General features: G+C 38.7%; 1 protein-coding gene across 2 annotated transcripts in view; it reads left to right on the top strand.

Annotated features, from left to right (window-relative positions):
• The window catches only part of LOC110029541, a 47,920-nt gene that overhangs the window by 14,090 nt on the left and 14,674 nt on the right, over window positions 1–19,156 (top strand). For both annotated transcript variants that reach the window (XM_020731876.1, XM_020731877.1), the window contains exons 3-4: window positions 17,863–18,096; window positions 18,255–18,357. In XM_020731876.1, the coding sequence (XP_020587535.1) occupies window positions 17,863–18,096; window positions 18,255–18,357 (337 nt within the window). The remainder of the gene's footprint in view (window positions 1–17,862; window positions 18,097–18,254; window positions 18,358–19,156) is intronic.

Genomic DNA, 19,156 nt, shown 5'->3' with positions numbered 1-19,156 from the left:
CGACTTTAACATTATTGAATATTATATCTATACATCTTTATTAAATCAAACATATATATATAAAGTCGCAGTCAAGTTTTTGGCATCGTTGCTGGAATTTAAATCTTCTAGTAGCATCATCAAATTCTTGTAATTGTTGATTTACAAAAAAGGTCGGTCACTGTACTGGGCTAAGGATTGCCCTCCTGAGATTGTATTGTTGGAAATTTCTAGTTAAATGTCGGACTTTATACATAAGGATGACCGATGGTTGTCTCCGAAGTGTCTCGAGAATAACTAAAATCTGAGCCTATTCTGACCCAAATGCTTACAGTATTCTTTTATTCCTCGAATTTTTCGTACGTTTCATACAATTTTATTCGAGTCTTTGTAGGTCACTCGTAATTTCCTTCGGATTTTCTTCGTATTTCTAATGGTTTTCTTCGTGTTATCATGAGTCATTTGTGGTTTTCCTCGAATTTTTCAGGTGATGTTTTTTGCTATTCATTTCTATTTGTATAAATGTATGCTTGCCACCTATTAAATTTTTAGTTGAACTCGTTAACTTTCACCTGCGACACTGACCTCATTTACAGGAGTAGCAGACCCGTCAGGTAGACAGGTTTGTTTTATATTTACAACATTTTACTTTCTTTACTGTACACTTTACTGCCTTTCGTTACTTACGGTTCTCCTTTACTGCACTTTATTGCACGTATAGTTTATGCTTGGGATGTTACTGTTTATTGCTCTTTGTAGCATGTTTCCTTCTTATTATTCATGTTGCTTCTATAGACTAGCAAGGACCTTTAGGATAAAGGACAGTAGGACATTCAGTTTATAAAGCACCCTATAACGAGCCACTGACCTAACAACTTTATATTTATGCACACCAAAACCCCGATCCTATGATCGATATGTTAAGGAGCTTGGAGTAGCCTTTTCAGTAAGCGGAACGTGGAAGCTAGCGGATGGAGGGCGACGATCGAGACCACAACAGCGAAGTGGAGGACGATCCTCAGGTGGAATCTTCATAGAATAAATAACAAACCCATAAGACTTTGAGGTAGTCTGCTTGGTGCAACATAAATCCTCACTTCCGTTTTAGGATTTTGCATGACCCTATCGTGCATTACAAGTCTTAATTCTCTTTAGGATTTCGAGGTCGTCGTTCGATACGACGTAAATCCTCCTATCTTTCTAGGCCATTAACACAATCGGATATCGTGCAAATATAAGTCCTAAATTTTAAAATAAATTGACAGAATGAAACACTCAAATAACATTTTTTCAAAGTTTAAGCCAAATAATAGGATACTTGGGAAGTCCCCGGGGTTTCCCTCAGATCTGTGACATCCCCTATCTATCACTCTTTTGACTCTTAAAAATGACTGTTCTTATTTTGAGCCATTCTCTTTTGATTTTCCTTTATGCAACCTAATAAACCTAAACTTTGAAATCTTGAGGACAGAACCACTGATATTAATCGAATTTTCTTAGGTGATTTCAATTGCCTAAAATGTAATTAATTATAGGGGTTTGCCTCTATAAGGAACTTAAGGACCCATCTTAATATAAACTCTATTTAATCTTCTATATTAAATAGAAGAACTTGCCGGCTTATAAAAAAAGAGGTTTTGCTGATCAAACGAATGTTACAATTCTTTAGTTTAGGTGGGTAAACCTACCAACACGTGATATGTCTATCCCTCGGGATAGTGTATTATTTTTGGTACCGTGCTCAACTATCTAAACTATCAAATATGTGAATCATTTAGTCTTACTTTTCTAAATTAAAATATTATTTTTTTAAAAATTATAGTCATATATAAATTAAATTAAAACATTATTTTCCAAAGTTAAAAATACTATTTTATAAAGTTATAATCACACACACACACATATATATATAAATTAAATTAAATTAAATCATAAATAAAGAATCCGCGACCTTTATTTGGCCAATAATTTCTGGTGACTCCGCTGGGGAATAATTTCTCTCCATTTTTATCGGGTGGTTTTGTTTTCAAACATCGGTAGTGTGTCCATGTCCCTAGTGAACTAGACTACCATTCTTTCGTTGGCGTATCTCGCTCATTTCTTCTTTGAGCGGGTATAACCAACTTTTTTTGGATTCTGGAGCCCTCTGTTTAGTCACCCTTAAACAGAGAGGTTCTGGAATCTCCAGACCTTAAGAATGGGTCTAAATGGGTTGGACCCCTAATATGTATGGACTAGGAGCAATGAGCGCTATTGACTGAAGTGAGTTTGGTGTAGGACCGCCTCTCTCCAGTTTTAGAACTGGATCCTATGCTTCATATTCGCTGCATTTCACTCTTTAAAATGATTTGAAATCTATCATTTTCAAATTCTTTTACTCTTAAAGTGAAACAAAATAAATCATTTGGATAAGTTTCAAAAAGAAACACCTAGTTTGTCAGATATGCTCATTAAACTTTGATATTCGTCCTGCAATCATTATAGTGAAGCATGGAATGATGTTAATGTCCTAACATTTTTCCTACCTACAGAGAAAATGTTTACAGCCAAGCTGATCTTCTCTTTCGTCGCTGGAATGGATTTTGATGTTAAGAAAGATGAGCAGGCTGATATCGCGGGTATTAAATTTGAGCAGGGGTTCAATAATGCCAAAGTCAAGTTCGATAGCGGTATCGTCGCCGTGCTAAAACCTAAAGCGGACAGTACTGTTGAGCCTGTTTCCGAGTTTGATTTGAGGTATGCTGAAGAGTCCCCCCCACTAAAGAGGGTGTTAGTTGAGAGGAGTTATGGCGTTACTGTGAAGTTCGCCGCTAGGACCGTTGAGACTGCGCCCAGGGCCATTGTTGTTTCCCCCACTGGTCTAACTGTATCTGCACCCATTGTTGTTGTCGTTACAGCGAAAGGAAATAGTGTGCAAGTTGTTGGTGAGCTCGTTGCCAAGGAGAGCTTGAATTTTGCCCCGATCCCCTCTGCCTTTGAGATTGGGTCCAGTTCGAAGTTTGTGCCTTTGACTTGGACACAAAGAAGAAACAGAAACATTAAGGTAGCCAAGGTCAGGAGGGAGAAGGTTGTTGAGTTTGTTGTTCTCATCGATACTCCCGTTGCGGAGGAGACTGGACTACTTGAGACCTCGCCCCTGTTGAGGGGAGAGTAGGTTTCATCCTTTGTCCGCCGCCTTCGACGAAGATGTCTCCAGGATTGCTGCTACACCACCCCATCCCTTCCACTATGAGGGTCAAAGGAGAAAGGTGAGGGCGACACCGCTAGCCCCTGTACGAGTTGTGTTCGAGCGACTAGCAAGGAAGGAAAACACAATCTGTTATTGAAAATTTGAAGAGGATGCGGTTTGTCGTGTCACACCAGATGAAGGCTCAGATTTTGACAAAGAATGAATCTAACACACGAACTGTCAAAAAGGTAACAAGGAAGAAGGAAGGTTTGCTCCAACGAACATTCTATAAGCTTCAACTGTTGATCGTCACACCCCTATTGTTCCTACAATCAGTGTTCCACCAGCACCAAGAATTCCCGCCAAGCAACGTATGAGAGACTGTCCGCCCACTTCTGTCACTGCCACTGCCATTGCTGACACTACTTCCCCATGGCCCATGGAACGAGTACCAGTCAAGTCCCGTCTTGGACCAGGGGTAGCTCTCCCAGTTACATGAGAGGAAGTCCGTTCTTCGACAAAGGCGCCAAGGGAAGGAAGGAGTTTGCCCACTAACGTATCCAGTCCGCGCGTTAGGGGACACACAACTCACCGTCGTGTTGATACCGATAATGGGCCACCTGACCCTAGAGTATCATCATCAAAGAAGATGGTGTGGGGACCTAAAGCCATTGGACCGAAAATTGCAGAGAGCACCAAAGCTGAGTAAATTAAGAAAGATTCCAATCCTGAAGAGGTATTTTCTGCTTTAGAGCCTTCTTTAGAAGAGGTCATCCACCAGTCACCCTTAATTGACCTTGCGATTGTTAAAGGAAGATCAATTGAGGCAACTTTGGAGAAATTGAGGCAAATATTAACCAATTATCTGAAGAAAGAAGAAATGAACCTGATGATGAAGAGGATTTGCGAGCTATATAGAAGAGGATTTTGCAGAAGTTTATGTTATTAAGATCAGAGCGTCATGATCTTTACGGGAAGAACGACGACCGATTGAGGAAAATGCCACAGAAGCATTCCAACGGATCATCCAACAGAAGGATGAACAAATTGACCAATTGACCACATGAAAAGGAGAAAGGAGAATGAAGGAGATGACGACCGCTATGGTCACAATTCAAGAGCGGACACACTTTCCGCAGATAATAACGCCTCCAGGAGCAAATCAACTAGAGATTGTTCATACCATAAACGAAAGAAAAGAGTTCACTTCTGCTAACAAAGAGGAGCGACCGAAAAAGGATGTCATCCAAAGTCTAATACCTAAAATGGACATCAAGCGAATGGTAGACCAACAGGGGAAGACGCCCTAAATCAATCTAAAGTGGGGGCATCATTTTTGAAGGATAGGCCTTACCCAGAAAAGTTTGATGTCGTTCAATACCCCAAGGGTTTCGTACCACCTTTGCTTTATACTTTTGATGGAATGGGGAACCCTCGACAACATGTTGCACACTTCCGATTGAGTTGCTGCAACGCGGGGGGTAATGACGTTTTGTTGAACCACCAGTTCCTTAGCAACCTTTCACGAGTCGCTTTCGACTGGTATGCCGAACTGTCTAATGGTTCGGTAAAAACATTCGCAGAAATGGAAAACATTTTTTGTCAAACAGTTTGTTGGAACTCAACACAATTCCACCATTGGTGATCTCGTGGTGAAGAGACAACAACCCAACAAGACTCTGGTGGACTAAATTTTGCGATGGAGAAATTTAAGCATGAAAAGTGAACCACAGCTCTAAGAGCAGCATGCAGTTAAAGTCCTGTTAAAAATTATTCATAAGCCGATTACATTCCTTCTCAAAGGATTTACAATAAAGACTTTTGAAAAACTAGTTAGCAGAGCCCGAAATCTTCAAGGAGAAACAAATTTATTTGGATTTCTAGAGAAGATCGAGAAACCAAAGCCAATGAATATAACTGAGGAGTCTGGAATAATGGCAGTAATTGACGAAGGCAAACGACCGTCGCAATTACAGGCTGGACGACCTCGACAAACTCGTCAACTCTAGCGGCGTGACTATCAACAACATATTCAACAAGTATATTGACAAAGATAATCAACAAATAACTCACAACCTTGGTTGATCGATCAAACATGACATAATCTTTCAAATATGAAGCAGTGAAAAAGATGTTGTGCATTCTAATCAAAAACCTCGAATTCAGGTTGTCTGAACCAAAGAGACTAGACAATGTCAACATGAAAAGACATCCGAGATACTGCTCGTATCACAGATGCACCAGACACCCCATAGAGGAGTGCTTCAGTTTTAAAGATTGGCTTGAGGAGAACTTCAGGAATGAGAGCATAATGATCCCGGAAGAATATTTGAAAAGAACCTGAATTTCTATTAATATGATTTCAGCTGATCCAATGGTTCCAACTGACCCCCATGCACTTGAGGATGAATGGAGTACAACTTGGTCCAATTCCCTAATAGAGACTTTAAACCGTGTCCGAACGGTTTCTTTCACCACAAACTGTAATACTCTGACATTGGCTACGGATAAGGACTTGCTTGACAGCGTATCTGGTCCGCAGATCAGGGACCACACTTCTTTCCAACATGTTGATGTCACTAATGGGATATCCTGCCTTGGAGTGTCGGCATCAAAGAAGAAGTGGCGGAGACCTAAGGTCGCTGGATCGATACTACGGGAGCATTCGGGGGGTTATTCTCCTAAAAGGATTGTGAGTCTGACATTCCGACAACCATTGCTACAACTACAATAGACCCTGACCCAGGAAGAGTTGCTCATCAAGATCCTCCAATTGTCCTCAAAATGCTTAAAGCATAGTCGATTGAGGCTACTCTGGAAAGACTTAGAGTCGATGTCGCGCAGTTAGCCAAAGAACAAAGGAATAATGTCGATGATGATGATTACAACCCAACAGATTACATGGTTGAGGAGTTCACGGAAATCAATGTTGTTGAAGCTAAGGCCATATAATCTTCCTGCGATACTCTATTTTCCATCGAGGAGAACGTTGTGGATGAGTTACAAATGACCATTCAACACCAGGATCTATGAATTAGTGGAGTGGAGAAGAAGATAGAAGAGCTGACAGTTGTTATAGCCATGATTCAAGAACAATTACAATTACCTCAAATGAAAATCGAAAAGCCAGATTTAGTGGAAGTGTTTGAAGAGAAGCCAGGGACAATAATAATGGTTGATAAGGAGAATCGACCATTGCAGACACAGGTGAAGTGATCTCAACAGACCCACCAATGTTTTCAACAATATACTCAACCGCCGTCTCAGCACGCAATCAGCAAATTGTCTCTTTCGATCAAAGAATGTCTAAGCAAAGAATATTCATTCAAGAAAGAAGCAGTGGAAGAAATGTTCAAGATCTGATAAAAAAACCCGAATTTAGACTGTCAGAGCCAAAAAAAAGCCAGTCTAAATTGATGAAAGGGATCACACTCAGTATTGCCTATACCAAAGACTGGTTGGATATACCATAAAGAGCTGTTTCAGTTTCGAAGAGTGGCACGAAAAAAAAATTCATAAATGGAAACATAACAATCCCGAAAGAATATTTGAAAGCACCTGAAATAGGTTCCATCAATATAATTTCGGTTGATCCAATTGTTCCAGTTCGTGAGAAGGGACATCAGCAGGACAACGGTTAGTGGGTCCTGACCCTCCCGCTACAGTTTGGAGTTCATTCGAAATTCTGTAAACAATTTGTTATCAAATGAAGAAGAATTTTCTTTTTTTGGAATAATTCATGTTGTATGCTCAAAGGTCATCAGAAGCACGATCAAGAAAAGTGCATTCAATATAACAAATTTATAGTGTTTTGGCGTTTTGACAAAATTATGACTTAAGAGACAAATGAAATTGATGCCTTAATAATCATGTCCTTCACTTTAAGAACTCTGATTGAGTCCTGACTTTTGAATGAGCTATAACATCTCAAAATGCGGCCCAAAAAATTCAACTGCAATTTCAATGCAAGAGCGTCAACTATGACTTCAATTCGAGAACATCAAAATGTTCCTTTGAGACAACATGAACAGTTTATATAAGAATGGTGATGAAAAAGATACCAACGACAGCGGCGCCACGTAGTCGAAACTTTTTGAACCGCGATATCCTTTGAAATAACACATCTTTGTGTGTACTTGAAAGAATACATTTCTTATAATACCTTAAAGAATGAGTTATTTCTTCACATGTGCCCTTAATCAACGGAAGTTACCTCGAGAAGTACTGTGCATCATGCTGTTTCGAAAATAAGATCTCGTTTTTTCGAAGCACAAATGCTACACTTGTATGATACAGGGTCCAAAACCTAACTAAAAAAATGCAATAAAAGAAAACTCACAAAACTTAAACAAATCATGTTACAAAAGAATAAATCAAAATTGCGAACTTAAGTTTCAACCCAGTCAGATTGAGTTTTCTCGACCTATCACCAGCGTCACTTCTCGACCCAGTCAGATCGAGTTGTCTCGACCTATCACCAGCGTCACTTCTCTTGAGTCGAAGTTTCCTTCCACTGGGACTTTGGGTCATCTTTCTCGTGTGGAAGAGGTTAGTTGGTGCCTTCTACGTAGAACTACACTCTTCATTGTCTTTTGCCCCGTTTGTATAACGAATGACGGTTTATTTGATATGGGACCGCATCTCCTCTCGCATTATTTTAGGAGCCCATCCTATTGCAATGGTGCGTATCATATTTTAGAGGTTGAGGATCACAACATTTGATACTATATTGCTTTAGGAGTCATTCCTATCGCAATGGTTTGCATTATTTTAGAGGTTAAGAATCACGCATCCGATACCACATTGTTTTAGGAGTCATTCCTATCGCAATAGTTCACATTATATTTTATAGGTTGAGGATCACGACATCTGATACTATATTGCTTTAAGAGCCCTTAGTATCACGATGATTCACACTATATTTTAAAGGTTGAGGATCATGACATCCGATACCGCATTGCTTTAGGAGCTCTTTCATCCGATACCGCATTGCCTTAGAAGTCCTTATTGCAATGATTCACACTATATTTTAGAGGTTGAGAATCACGACATCCGATACAGTATTACCTTAGGAGTCGTTCCCATCGCAATGATTCACACTCTATTTTAGAGGTTAAGGATCACATCATCCAATACCGCATTACTTTAGGAGCTCTTCCTATCGCAATGGTTCACACTATATTTTAGAGGTTGAAGGTCACGACATCCGACACCGCATTGCTTTAGGAGTCCTTATTGCAATGATTCATATCACATTTTAGAGGTTGAGTTTCATAACATCCGATACCGCATTGCTTTAGGAGCTCATTCTATTGCAATGGTTCATTTCACATTTTAGAGGTTGAGGATCATGACATCCGATACCGCATTGTTTTAGGATCTCCTCCAATTGCAATAGTTCATATCACATTTTAAAGTCTGAGGATCATGACATCCGATACCGCATTGTTTTAGGATCTCCTCAAATTGCAATAGTTCATATCACATTTTAAAGGCTGAGGATCATGACATCCGATACCGCATTGTTTTAGGAATTCTTCTTACTGTAATGATTCAAATTAAATCTTAGAGGTTGAGTAGTATGCCCTGCGATTGAATCAAGGCTTCTGATTCCGCATGGTCGCAGGATTCCTTCCTATTGCAATATTCTCAATCAAATTAAGCACAAGAAACGAAACAAACTAAATCGACATTTAAACTTGAAAGTTCAGATTCGCTGCAAAAAATTTAAAAAAAAAAATTACATCTACTAATCCCCGGCAGAAATCCAAATTCACAACTCAAATATAACCCTTGATATTGTTATTTTCACATTTTGTTGGATGGTTCTATTGATCACTTCGGTCAACGCCAATAGTTGCGGCGTGCTTGTACTGCACACCACTCCTATTAGGAGTCCATTTATTGACCTCATTTTTTGTGAGATCTCTTCTTCTTCTTAGAGCCTAGGGTCTAGACTTAGTACTTCTTGTGGGACTCTCTTAGAGGACTAGTCAGAAACCCGCACGAGCTAGAAAATTGAGCCAGTTCTTGTCTTCTTGTAGTTTTATATGGATGGTTCTAAATCCTCATCATTTGGTTGAGTCGTTCAAAACCAACGTAACGAAACTCAAGTCGAGTACCCATAGGATCTAAACTCTTAGGAAACCTATTGTGACTTCCGCGCGCTCTCACGATGCGCGAATACCACAATTCACTTATTCAATGCTCCATAGGATCTAAACTCTTAGGAAACCTACTGTGACTTCCGCGCGCTCTTACGATGCGCGAATACCACAATTCACTTATTCAATGCACATTAATATCAAAATTCACATTATTTGCACTTATAGAAGGCTTCACGATTCATCGAACTCGAATCAATTGTTGGAACGATTGATCACGAGTGAGAATTTTGTGAAAAATTTGAATTTGATGCTTTTTCGACCCAGCCGTCGATGAACTTGTCTGGATGATCCCGAACGACAAAATTGGTTATGCCAGCTCGCCCGGAGCACTGATTTTTGTTAGGAAGGACTCCCATTTCGATATAATTTTGTGCACGAGCAGAAAGCACGCAAACCGAGAGAGAGCTCACCCACGCACGCCTCTTCGACCTGTCTCCCTTTTCCAACTGCGGGTGAAGTCCTAGTCGTGTGATTTCTCTCGAATCTTCTCTTCTTTTCCATCATTGACCTCTTAATCCTCACCTGACACTTTGCTCGAGAACCTTCTCCCCGACGCTGCCTCGTCTCTTGGTGTTTGGTTGATTGCCTATTCGGGTAAGCGTTGACGCTACGAGTCTGTCCCTCGAAGCATTGGGTTGGCATTTCTCCCTTCTTCCCGAAGCTTTCTCCCCTGCCTCCCCTGTCGCCCTTGCTGCGATTTTCTGGCCCACTCTTCGTGTTTGACTCACCCCTGGGTAAGTTACGGTGAGCTTCTCCCCTCTCTTCTGCGCCTATAAAATCCCATGGAGGGGGGGAGGGGGGGGAGGGGGTTATGTGAGGTTACGTAAATTTGGAGCCTGGGGGAGGCTCTTCTGAAATTTCTTCTCAGTTAAGCGATTGTGGACTTTTTGTTTAAGGGTTCCTTGGCTTTCTTTTGTTGTTTGCAAGAGCTCAAGTAAGGTACTTTCCCCTCTTTTTTGCTCTTCTTCTCTGCTCAACATAGCTTGGACATGCTCCAGGGATAAAAAAGGCTCGAGCAAGTTTCTTCTTTATTGAAAAAAAAGGGAAATACATCTGCATAGTCTTGTTTTCCTTAGCTGGTATTTCATGTTGAAATTGCTATCAATTATGGATGTTTGTACTTTTAGTGTTTCTGTTGGCTCTGATCTATTTGTTTCATGCTGTTAGCTAAGGGTTTTAGGCTTACAAATGACAACGATTCAAGTATTATGCATGTGTAGGCTTCTTTTTGGTGTTCTTATTACATCTGTACATTGATGCTGAAATCTAAAGGCTGTTCCAGTCTTATCTGTTTGTTGTTTTCTCTGCTGGTTCATCCCTCTCTACCTTTACCTGCCAGTTGTATGGTTTATTTGATGGTTCTTGGGCTGTATGTGTGCAATGTTTTTTTGGTGGACTCATTTGGCTTTGGGATTTTGGAACTGGTTTAGTTCGGTTTGACGGATTTCCTGGCTCCAGTTTTACAAAAAGGTTTTGACGTGGCTACAAAATTGACCACTTGTTGCATTGGGGTTTAATTTCTGCCCCCCACCCCCCAGTGCGAGATATATGTGTAAATGGTTCCCTTTTCCCTTTTTTCTTTTTGGCTTTGGGGCTTAACTGCTCCCCTTCCCCTGTTCGAGAGACATACAGGTGGTTACTTTTCTTTTTGCTGGCTTTGGGGCTTTTGGAGTTTTGTCTTGTGCTCCTCTGTTGCCCCTCTACTCAAATCATATGAGGATGGTTATTTCTGTTGTGGAGCTTTTGGAGTTTTATCGTGTTTCTTCTCTGTTGCTAGCTCTATTCGAGAGTCTTGTTGGGTTTCCTGTGCTGGTGTAGGCTATTGTCTTGCCGCCCCTACCCGAGAGCTCTATTTGAGAGCCTTGCTGGTGTGTTTGGATTGCCTTCCCCTGTTGGATCTATTTGAGGTCCTTGTTGCGGTCTCCCTGTGTTAGTTTTGGTGGTGCTTTTGCTGCTCCCACCTAAGATCAGCTGTTCGAGTCCCTTTTCTGTCGGTTTTGGTGGTGTCTTTTGTTGTTCCTATCTGAAACCTGCAACATGGGTTTCTCTTCTGAGTGTGGGTTGTTGCCTTGTTGTCCCTACTCAAAAACAACCATTGTGGCTTCCCTGATGGTGTGGGTTGTTGCCTTGCTGCCCCAACTCTAGAGCAACTAGGTGGCTTGCCTGTGTTAGTTTGGGTTGTTTTCCCTGCTAGCTCAATTCAAGAGCCTCTGCTGGTGCTTTCCTGTGTTAATTTGAATTGCTTCCTACTGTTGGATTTATTCGAGAGCCTTATTGCGGCCTTCTTGTGTTGAGATTGGGGGTTTGCTTCCCTGCTGCCCTTACCCAAAATTTGTCATTTGAGTATTCTTTGTGTTGGCTTGGTGGTTTCCTTGCTGCCCTTGCCCAAGGCCCATTGGGCAGGCTCTCCTGGTGCTGATTTTGTTTGGTCTCCCCTGCTGCCCTCACTAGTGACCTATGGAGTGGTATCCCCTTTGTGTTGTGCTGGGTTTATTCTTCATTAGAGCTGTTGGTTTGAGATAGAATTGAATACTTTAATCTTTGTTGCTTGGAAAATTCGAGTGCCCCTTTTCCAGGATTGATTTGCTAGAAGTTTGGAGAGAGTTTCAGGCCCAATTCTTTGGACTGAATTATCCGACACATAAACACGCATATATAGCTCTGGTTATGTATGAACCATAAAACAAGGTCGTACGTTGGACAGTCTTTTTTGGAGTTTAAGTCCTTGATGATAAAGACATCTGGTGGTAGAGCGGAACAACATCGCATCCTACGACATCGGGACCCATCCGAGGGACCCGGTGAAAATGTAGGATGACAATATTATTCACCGACACTAGACTAGAGAGGACTCTTGCCCTCTTAGGCTGATGGTGGTTCTAGCCTGATAGTGTGATCGACTTGTGGACAATTAAATTTTTTTAAAGTACAACGATAAGAACAAATACACTATTTATATATTGACTACTAAAATAGATATTAATTTTTCTTATATGCATAAAGCCTATATGTATGCCAAATATAAACTTTAAGTAATACAATTCGATTGTCCACTCATCAATTATCTGTACTGGGCTAAGGATTGCCCTCATAAGATTGTATTGTTGAAAATTTTTAGTTAAATGTCAGGCTCTATACATAAGGATTCTATCCATACGGATGACCGATGATTGCCTTCGAAGTCCCTTGATAATAACTAAAACTTGAGCCTACCCTGACCCGCATGCTTAAAATTTTCTTTCGTTTCTCTGATTTTTCGTACGTTTCATACGGTTTTATTCGAGTTTTTGTAGATCACTCATGATTTCTTTTGGATTTTTTTCGTATTTCTAATGGTTTTCTTCGAGTTACTATTGGTCATTTGTGGCTTTCCTCGAGATTTTCAGGTGATGTTTTTTGTTATTCATTCCTATTTGTATAAATGCATGCTTGTCACTGGTTAAATTTTCTGTTGAACTTGTTTACTTTCACCTGCGACACCGACCTCATTTACAGGAGTAGCAGACCCGTCAGATATATTAGTTTGTTTTATATTTACAACATTTTACTTTCTTTACCGCACTTTACTGCATATAATATAGTTCATGCTTGGGATGGTACTGTTTATTGTTTACTGCGCTTCGTAGCATGTTTCCTTTTTATTATTCATGTTGCTTCTATAGACTTGTAGGGATCACTAGGATAGAGGACAGTAGGACATCCGGTTAAGGAGACACCCTATAACAAGCCACTGACCTAACAACTACATATTTATACACACCAAAACCCCAAACCTTTGATCGATATGTTAAGAAGCTTGGAGCAGCCTTTCCAGGAAGCGGAACGTGGAAGCAAGCGGATGGAGGGAGAGTATCGAGACCACAACAACAAAGTAGAGGACGATCCTTGGGTGGAATCTTCATAGAATAAATAACAAACCCATAGGACTTCAAGTTAGTTTGCTTGATGCGACATAAATCCTCACTTCCGTTTTAGGCTTTTGCACGACCCTATCGAGCATTATAAGTCCTAATTCCCTTTAGGATTCCATGGTCATCGTTCGATACGACGTAAATCCTCTTATCTTCTTAGGCCATTTGCACAATCAGATATCGTGTGAATATAAGTCATAAATTCTAAAATAAATTGGCAGGATGAAACACAAATAACATATTTTCAAAGTTAAAGTCAAATAATAGGATACTTGGGAAGTCCCTGGGGTTTCCCTTGGATCTGTGACATCCCATATCTTTCACTCTTTTGACTCTTAAAAATGCATGTTCCTATTTTGAGTCATTCTCTTTCGATTTTCCTATGTCCAATCTTGGAAGCCTAAAATTTAAAATCTTGAAGACAGAACCACTTATCTTAATTGAGAGTCTTATTAGGTGATTTTAATTGCTTAAGATGTAATTAATTATAGGGTCTTGCCACTATAGGGAACTTAAGAACTCAGTTTAATATAAATCATATTTAATCTTTTGTATTAAATAGGAGAACTTGTCGGCTTATAAAAAAAAAAGTTTCGCAGATCAAATAGATGTCACAAATTCTTTAGTTTAGGTGGGTAAGCCTATCAATAAGTGATATGTATATCCCTCGGGAGAATGTATTACTTGTGATACTGTGTTCAACCATCTAAACTATCAAATATGTAAGGTCTATTTGATCTCACTTTTCTAAATTAAAATATTAATTTTTTTTTAAATTATAGTCATATATAAATTAAATTGCAACATTTATTTGACCGACACCATCTTATAAAATTTTCCTTCAAGTCTAAGCGGTACTTTTCTATCACACAATAGGCCCGATGCATTCCTCCACTTTAACCATCAAACTTGATTCTAATAATAACACTGTGGGCTTGGAAAGCTTTGACTTCTTCCGGACTCTCTATCTTTTGCTGTGTTAAGAGAGTTTTGAGAGTTAAAATTTTGGAAGACAGATGAAATAGTAGATAAGACACTACCTAGAGATTTCACTCTTATTTTACAAAAAATTGTTGATCTGGGGTTCGAGATTTCCCATAGGCACATAGGCGCAAGCTACTATGGTCAATTACCCCTCAAAAATACGAGAGCAATTTTGATTACTGGTCGTTAAACACTAAATATTTAACATAAACTAGCAACATACTTATAATTATAAATTTTATCAGTTGAGCTTAAAGTGGATGGAGGAAACGACGATGAACCTGATCACGATCAATGGTTCCTTCATCTTGGGTTGTCATGATTCCTGATTTACTTAAAGGAGAGAGTCGAACCAATCTAATTGAAAGATTCTTGTTAACAATTATAGGTTGCATCACCCAAGTGATTCTTATAGATTTAGGGTGGATTTAAGAGCCTAAGTTTGAAAAACCCAATTTTGAATTGATTTTCAAACTCTAGGAGCCTAAGTTTGAAAAACTCAATTTTAAAATATTTTCAAATCTTATGAGCTTAAATTTAAAAACCCAAATTTTCATGTTTTTAAGCACTAGGAGCATATGTTTCATAAGCTCAAAATTTAAATTATTTTTAAAATCCTAAGCCTAAATTTATAGCTTCAAATTTTCAAATATTTTAAAATTCAAATAATCCTTTTTTTGAATTATTGTATAAGTTTGAAAGTTTAAAGTCTCATGTTATTTACAAGTCCAAATCACCTGAAAGTTCGACAGTCTCCCTACGTCATCCCCTATTAGGGGGCACTTGGAGAATGCCAGCCTTCCCAATTGTCTTAAAATACTTACTAATCAGCATCGTGAGATACTGTGATTGTGGAACAAAAACAAGTTATTTAATCGGTTGTCTTTAAAACACACAAGAAGCCTTCAATGTACCTACAAAAAGCGTTAAATCGCAAGCAAACATTTTCCCGAGCGGTATTTTACTTTCTCTGAACGGTACTTAATTTCAAAAGATGGATTCTCACATTTCTTAGGATGAGTATTTTAAAACCACTAATTTTATAAAAATTTTCAAAATGAGTTTGCGATTTCCCTGAACAATACTTTAAAACCCAAAGACGGGTACTCACACTTTTTGGATTTGACATTTTAATAATTGCCATATTGCTCTATTTTTATACCTTTCAAGAAAGTAGTAGCGTTGACAACGATGAAACGACTGGATCGGCGATCGACAACACAAGAAAACAAAAATACATTATTTTTTCTCATTTTTTATGCAATATAAAATATAAAATATGAAACAGTAATATGGAGTTGAGTTCATGTAGGTTTAGCTTGGATTAGGGCTAGATTGAACAGGGATTTATTCTTGTTTTAGGTTCACACAATAGAGGAAACGGGAAAAGCGCAGAGGGCTTCAGTTGTATTGAAGCATAGAGCTAGGGCAAGCCTCAGTTGGAGTTTGTGATTTTTTTTTTTTTGGAGGAATTGAAGGTTTTCGGGTTAGAGTTGGAGTTTGTGATTTTTTTTTTGGAGGAATTGAAGGTTTTCGGGTTAGAGTGGAGCGATTGAGTTGCTTGCATAAGTGGAAAGGGGAAGAAATCCTTGGCATGTGGACTAGGATAGAGGCTGATCGATTTGGTTCAACACCAAAGAGTGAGTTGCAGCTATAGTTATGGTGCTTGGCTTCAGGGACAATGGAGAAGAGGGGGCTTCATGTGACCTTTTCTACATACTACCAAGGGGATTGACGGGAGAGGCGTAGAAGAAGCAAGACTCATTCTGTGTGTGGGTTTCAAATGAAGCTCTAGTTTCTGTCACTAAGGATGGTGCAAACGTCAGCGAGGCGATGAAAGGAAGGAGGTCTCGGGCTTTTGGCTGGGATTCAACGTTATCGGAAGGAAAGGAGCGCTCGAGCATGGCTTTGCAGTTGGAAAAGGAAGGAAAAGATTACTAGGGTGTGGCTTCGATTACTGGCACGCGAGGCATGAAGTAGCAATGTTTTGAAAAAGGAGCAATGCAATTCTACCTGTGGAACAAGGCAACGAAATAAGAGTTTCAGAAGTCTTTGTATGCATCATTCATGTCATTGTCTTTCCTTCTATGGTTACCGCGCATTGCGATCTTGCTGTTGTCTTCACAGAAGGGCACATGAAATGTTCAAGATTCTTTCTTTGCAATGATCTTGTAGTTTCTCTTTACTGCTAACCCTAATCTACGAGCATGTAAATAGAGAGAACGGAGGAGCTCAATTTTTTTCGGATTGTTTTTGTGTGACTGATGGCTTCGAATTTTTTTGTAACCAAGAGGAGACAAAAAGAACAGTTATTGACCTTGGGTGGGAGCATGTAGGTAGAAAATTTTAATTTAATCAATTATTTCTCTTCTGTTTTTATTTTATTTTAAGAGTCAACAAATGTTCCTCAACAAATATGGTGCGGGCTTGAAACAAACCTTGTTTATCATAACTAATCGATCATGCTGATCTCTAAGAAATTATTTGGATGTTAAGCTAAGAGTTTAACTTAACGGATCTCTAAATTTCAAGATGGATATGCAAGTTTATAACATTATATGCCAACTTTGGTTGATACCACCTCTGACTTGTTGCTATTGATTTGATAGGGACATTGAGTTTATCTTGTCCTTAGATTTCTACTTTGATTAAATTGACCTTAATTGTCTCTACTAACTTGCCAGGTGAATGAGCTTAACTTCAATCTTAGCTTTATGCTTTGGCATATTTGTTGAAGGAGTTGTCCCGAATTATCTCTACAGACTTGTCTAGTGAACGAGCATACCTTCAGTCCTAACCTTCTGCTTTGGTGGATTGTTGATACTAGTGACTAAACCTTTGAGATTATGTTGAATCAGTGAAAATAAATCATTGGTATTGTGCTTTGTATTTTATCAGATTTGTTGATGATTGAATTCCCTTAGTTCAGCATTAAACTTTGAACAGATTTTATGACAACTCCTTTCTGTTTTGTCGGATTTATTGAAGAGAATTCTTTGAGTGTGTGCATTCTGCTTGATCGAACTTTTCGAAAAAAGTTTGGCTTTCTTTATTTGTACAAGACATTGACCCATGATTGAGATGAATTTGATTGAGTCTGGTTTCTTCCATTTCTAAAGAAGAAAGGTTGCGACATCTTTCCTATAATGGGGATACAAGGAAGGATGTTAATTGGGAGTTGACGCTTGAATCTTTGAATTTTAGTGAATTTAAAAAGGAACTTATTCAAAAGAGAACTCAATCAAAGCATTGAATTCAACCAAAGAGAGTCCCAAAACATTCTCACCATTAGATGATTCGAGATGCCTTTGTCAGTAACCATGAATTACTCTATCCTTGGGCATATACATAGTCAAAAGGGGTAGGTCTGTTTGTTTTGTATGCTCTAGTTCTTAGAACTAACTAGAGTTATAGTAATCTAACCTAGGATTCTAGCTAGACTATTCTAGGGTGTGTGTGATCCTAAGTTAATCTAAGCGTTTTACATATGGTAACTCTCAATAATATATATACATTTTTTCTGCTCTTTAAAATGCAAAATCATTTTTGCGAAATGTTATCAACATCTCCTACTTCTGTGATTTTATCTCACTGCTGATAGCTTTTTATTCTCATTTAGTCCTCTTAACTTCTCATTTCATTTACTTATTAGATGGGCAGCAAGTTCTTGTGCAATGGACTCTTTGTATGATCTGAATCTCATTTCCGAAACTATACCATTAATACTTGATAATTCGAAGATGTGGTATCATGTAGTATCAACAACTATGAAACTGGGAAACAGAGGTGTACTACATGTGGAGGGAACTAGCAGGGAAGATCTCAGAGACAATACTTTTTACTCAAACGTCCTGCTAATAAACCGCAGTGCAAATCCGCTTTCATGGTAAATATTTAGTTTCCCTCTTATTTATTTACGAACAACACAATTTTTCTACTCTTTTTCACAACACTTTCATAAGCATTGTTCGATACAATGTGCAAAAAAATTCTAGGTGACATTTGAAAAATCAAGCGCAAGACTTAATCATGATAAACATCCAGGTTTATGGAGTGCAAGGATCGATCAAATCGTAGTGCAGTCATGTTACCGTATTCATTTCTTCCTACAAGTGCAGCACCAAAGCTAAGAGCTGCAGCAAGAAAGGTATTGATTTCGTTATTTTCAAAAATAACTAAATAGAAGTGTCAAAATAGTCCCCTAATTATTTACATGGGATTATATTAGTCTCAGAATATGACAGTATTAAATTAGTCCCTAGACTCCAAATTTGGTGCTAAAATAGTCCGACTACTTAACATTTTTATAAACCTTGGGGCTAAGAGTGACCTCCTATAAAGAGTCAAAGGACTATATTGACACTTTTCTGAATAAATAAATTTCAGATGATGATATAATCCTCTTACTGCGTGGGATATAACGTTTTAATGAACAAGCTAGCAAAATACCAAGCTGCTCCAAGTTTCTTTTCAAATCCTAGAAGAAATGCCATATACTGAAAATAATCCAAAATGGTTTTCATTTATAATTACGCACATACTAGGAAGCTTTAGATGTCTCAACTGTTCCTGGAAAATTGGTGCTGTTGTATTTTCTTTTCAGAACAATGAGCTGACAAAAATTTGATGTCTCTGTAATGTGAACCACATGATTGCTGCAGGTGTAGACTTAGGAAAGCTATGAGAAATTTTGGATTTTTTTGGGGGGCATTTATATACATATTAGATTATAACGGCTATTCCCACATCGTTTTTATTTATTATTTTCTTTTATTCCCTGATTATGTATTTTCTTTTTTGCTTTATTCTGTTTTATTTTATTTTCTATTTATTTTATGTTGTTTTTTTTACTTTCCATTATTATGCCTATTATATAGGGGTGTAAATGAACCGAACACGAACGAATAGATCTTGTGTTCGTGTTCAGTTCGTTTAAAATTTAGTTT

Source organism: Phalaenopsis equestris, unplaced genomic scaffold (genome assembly GCF_001263595.1).
Source record: "Phalaenopsis equestris unplaced genomic scaffold, ASM126359v1 Scaffold000592, whole genome shotgun sequence".
NCBI lineage: Eukaryota > Viridiplantae > Streptophyta > Magnoliopsida > Asparagales > Orchidaceae > Phalaenopsis > Phalaenopsis equestris.
This window is presented reverse-complemented; position numbering and strand designations above follow the sequence as displayed.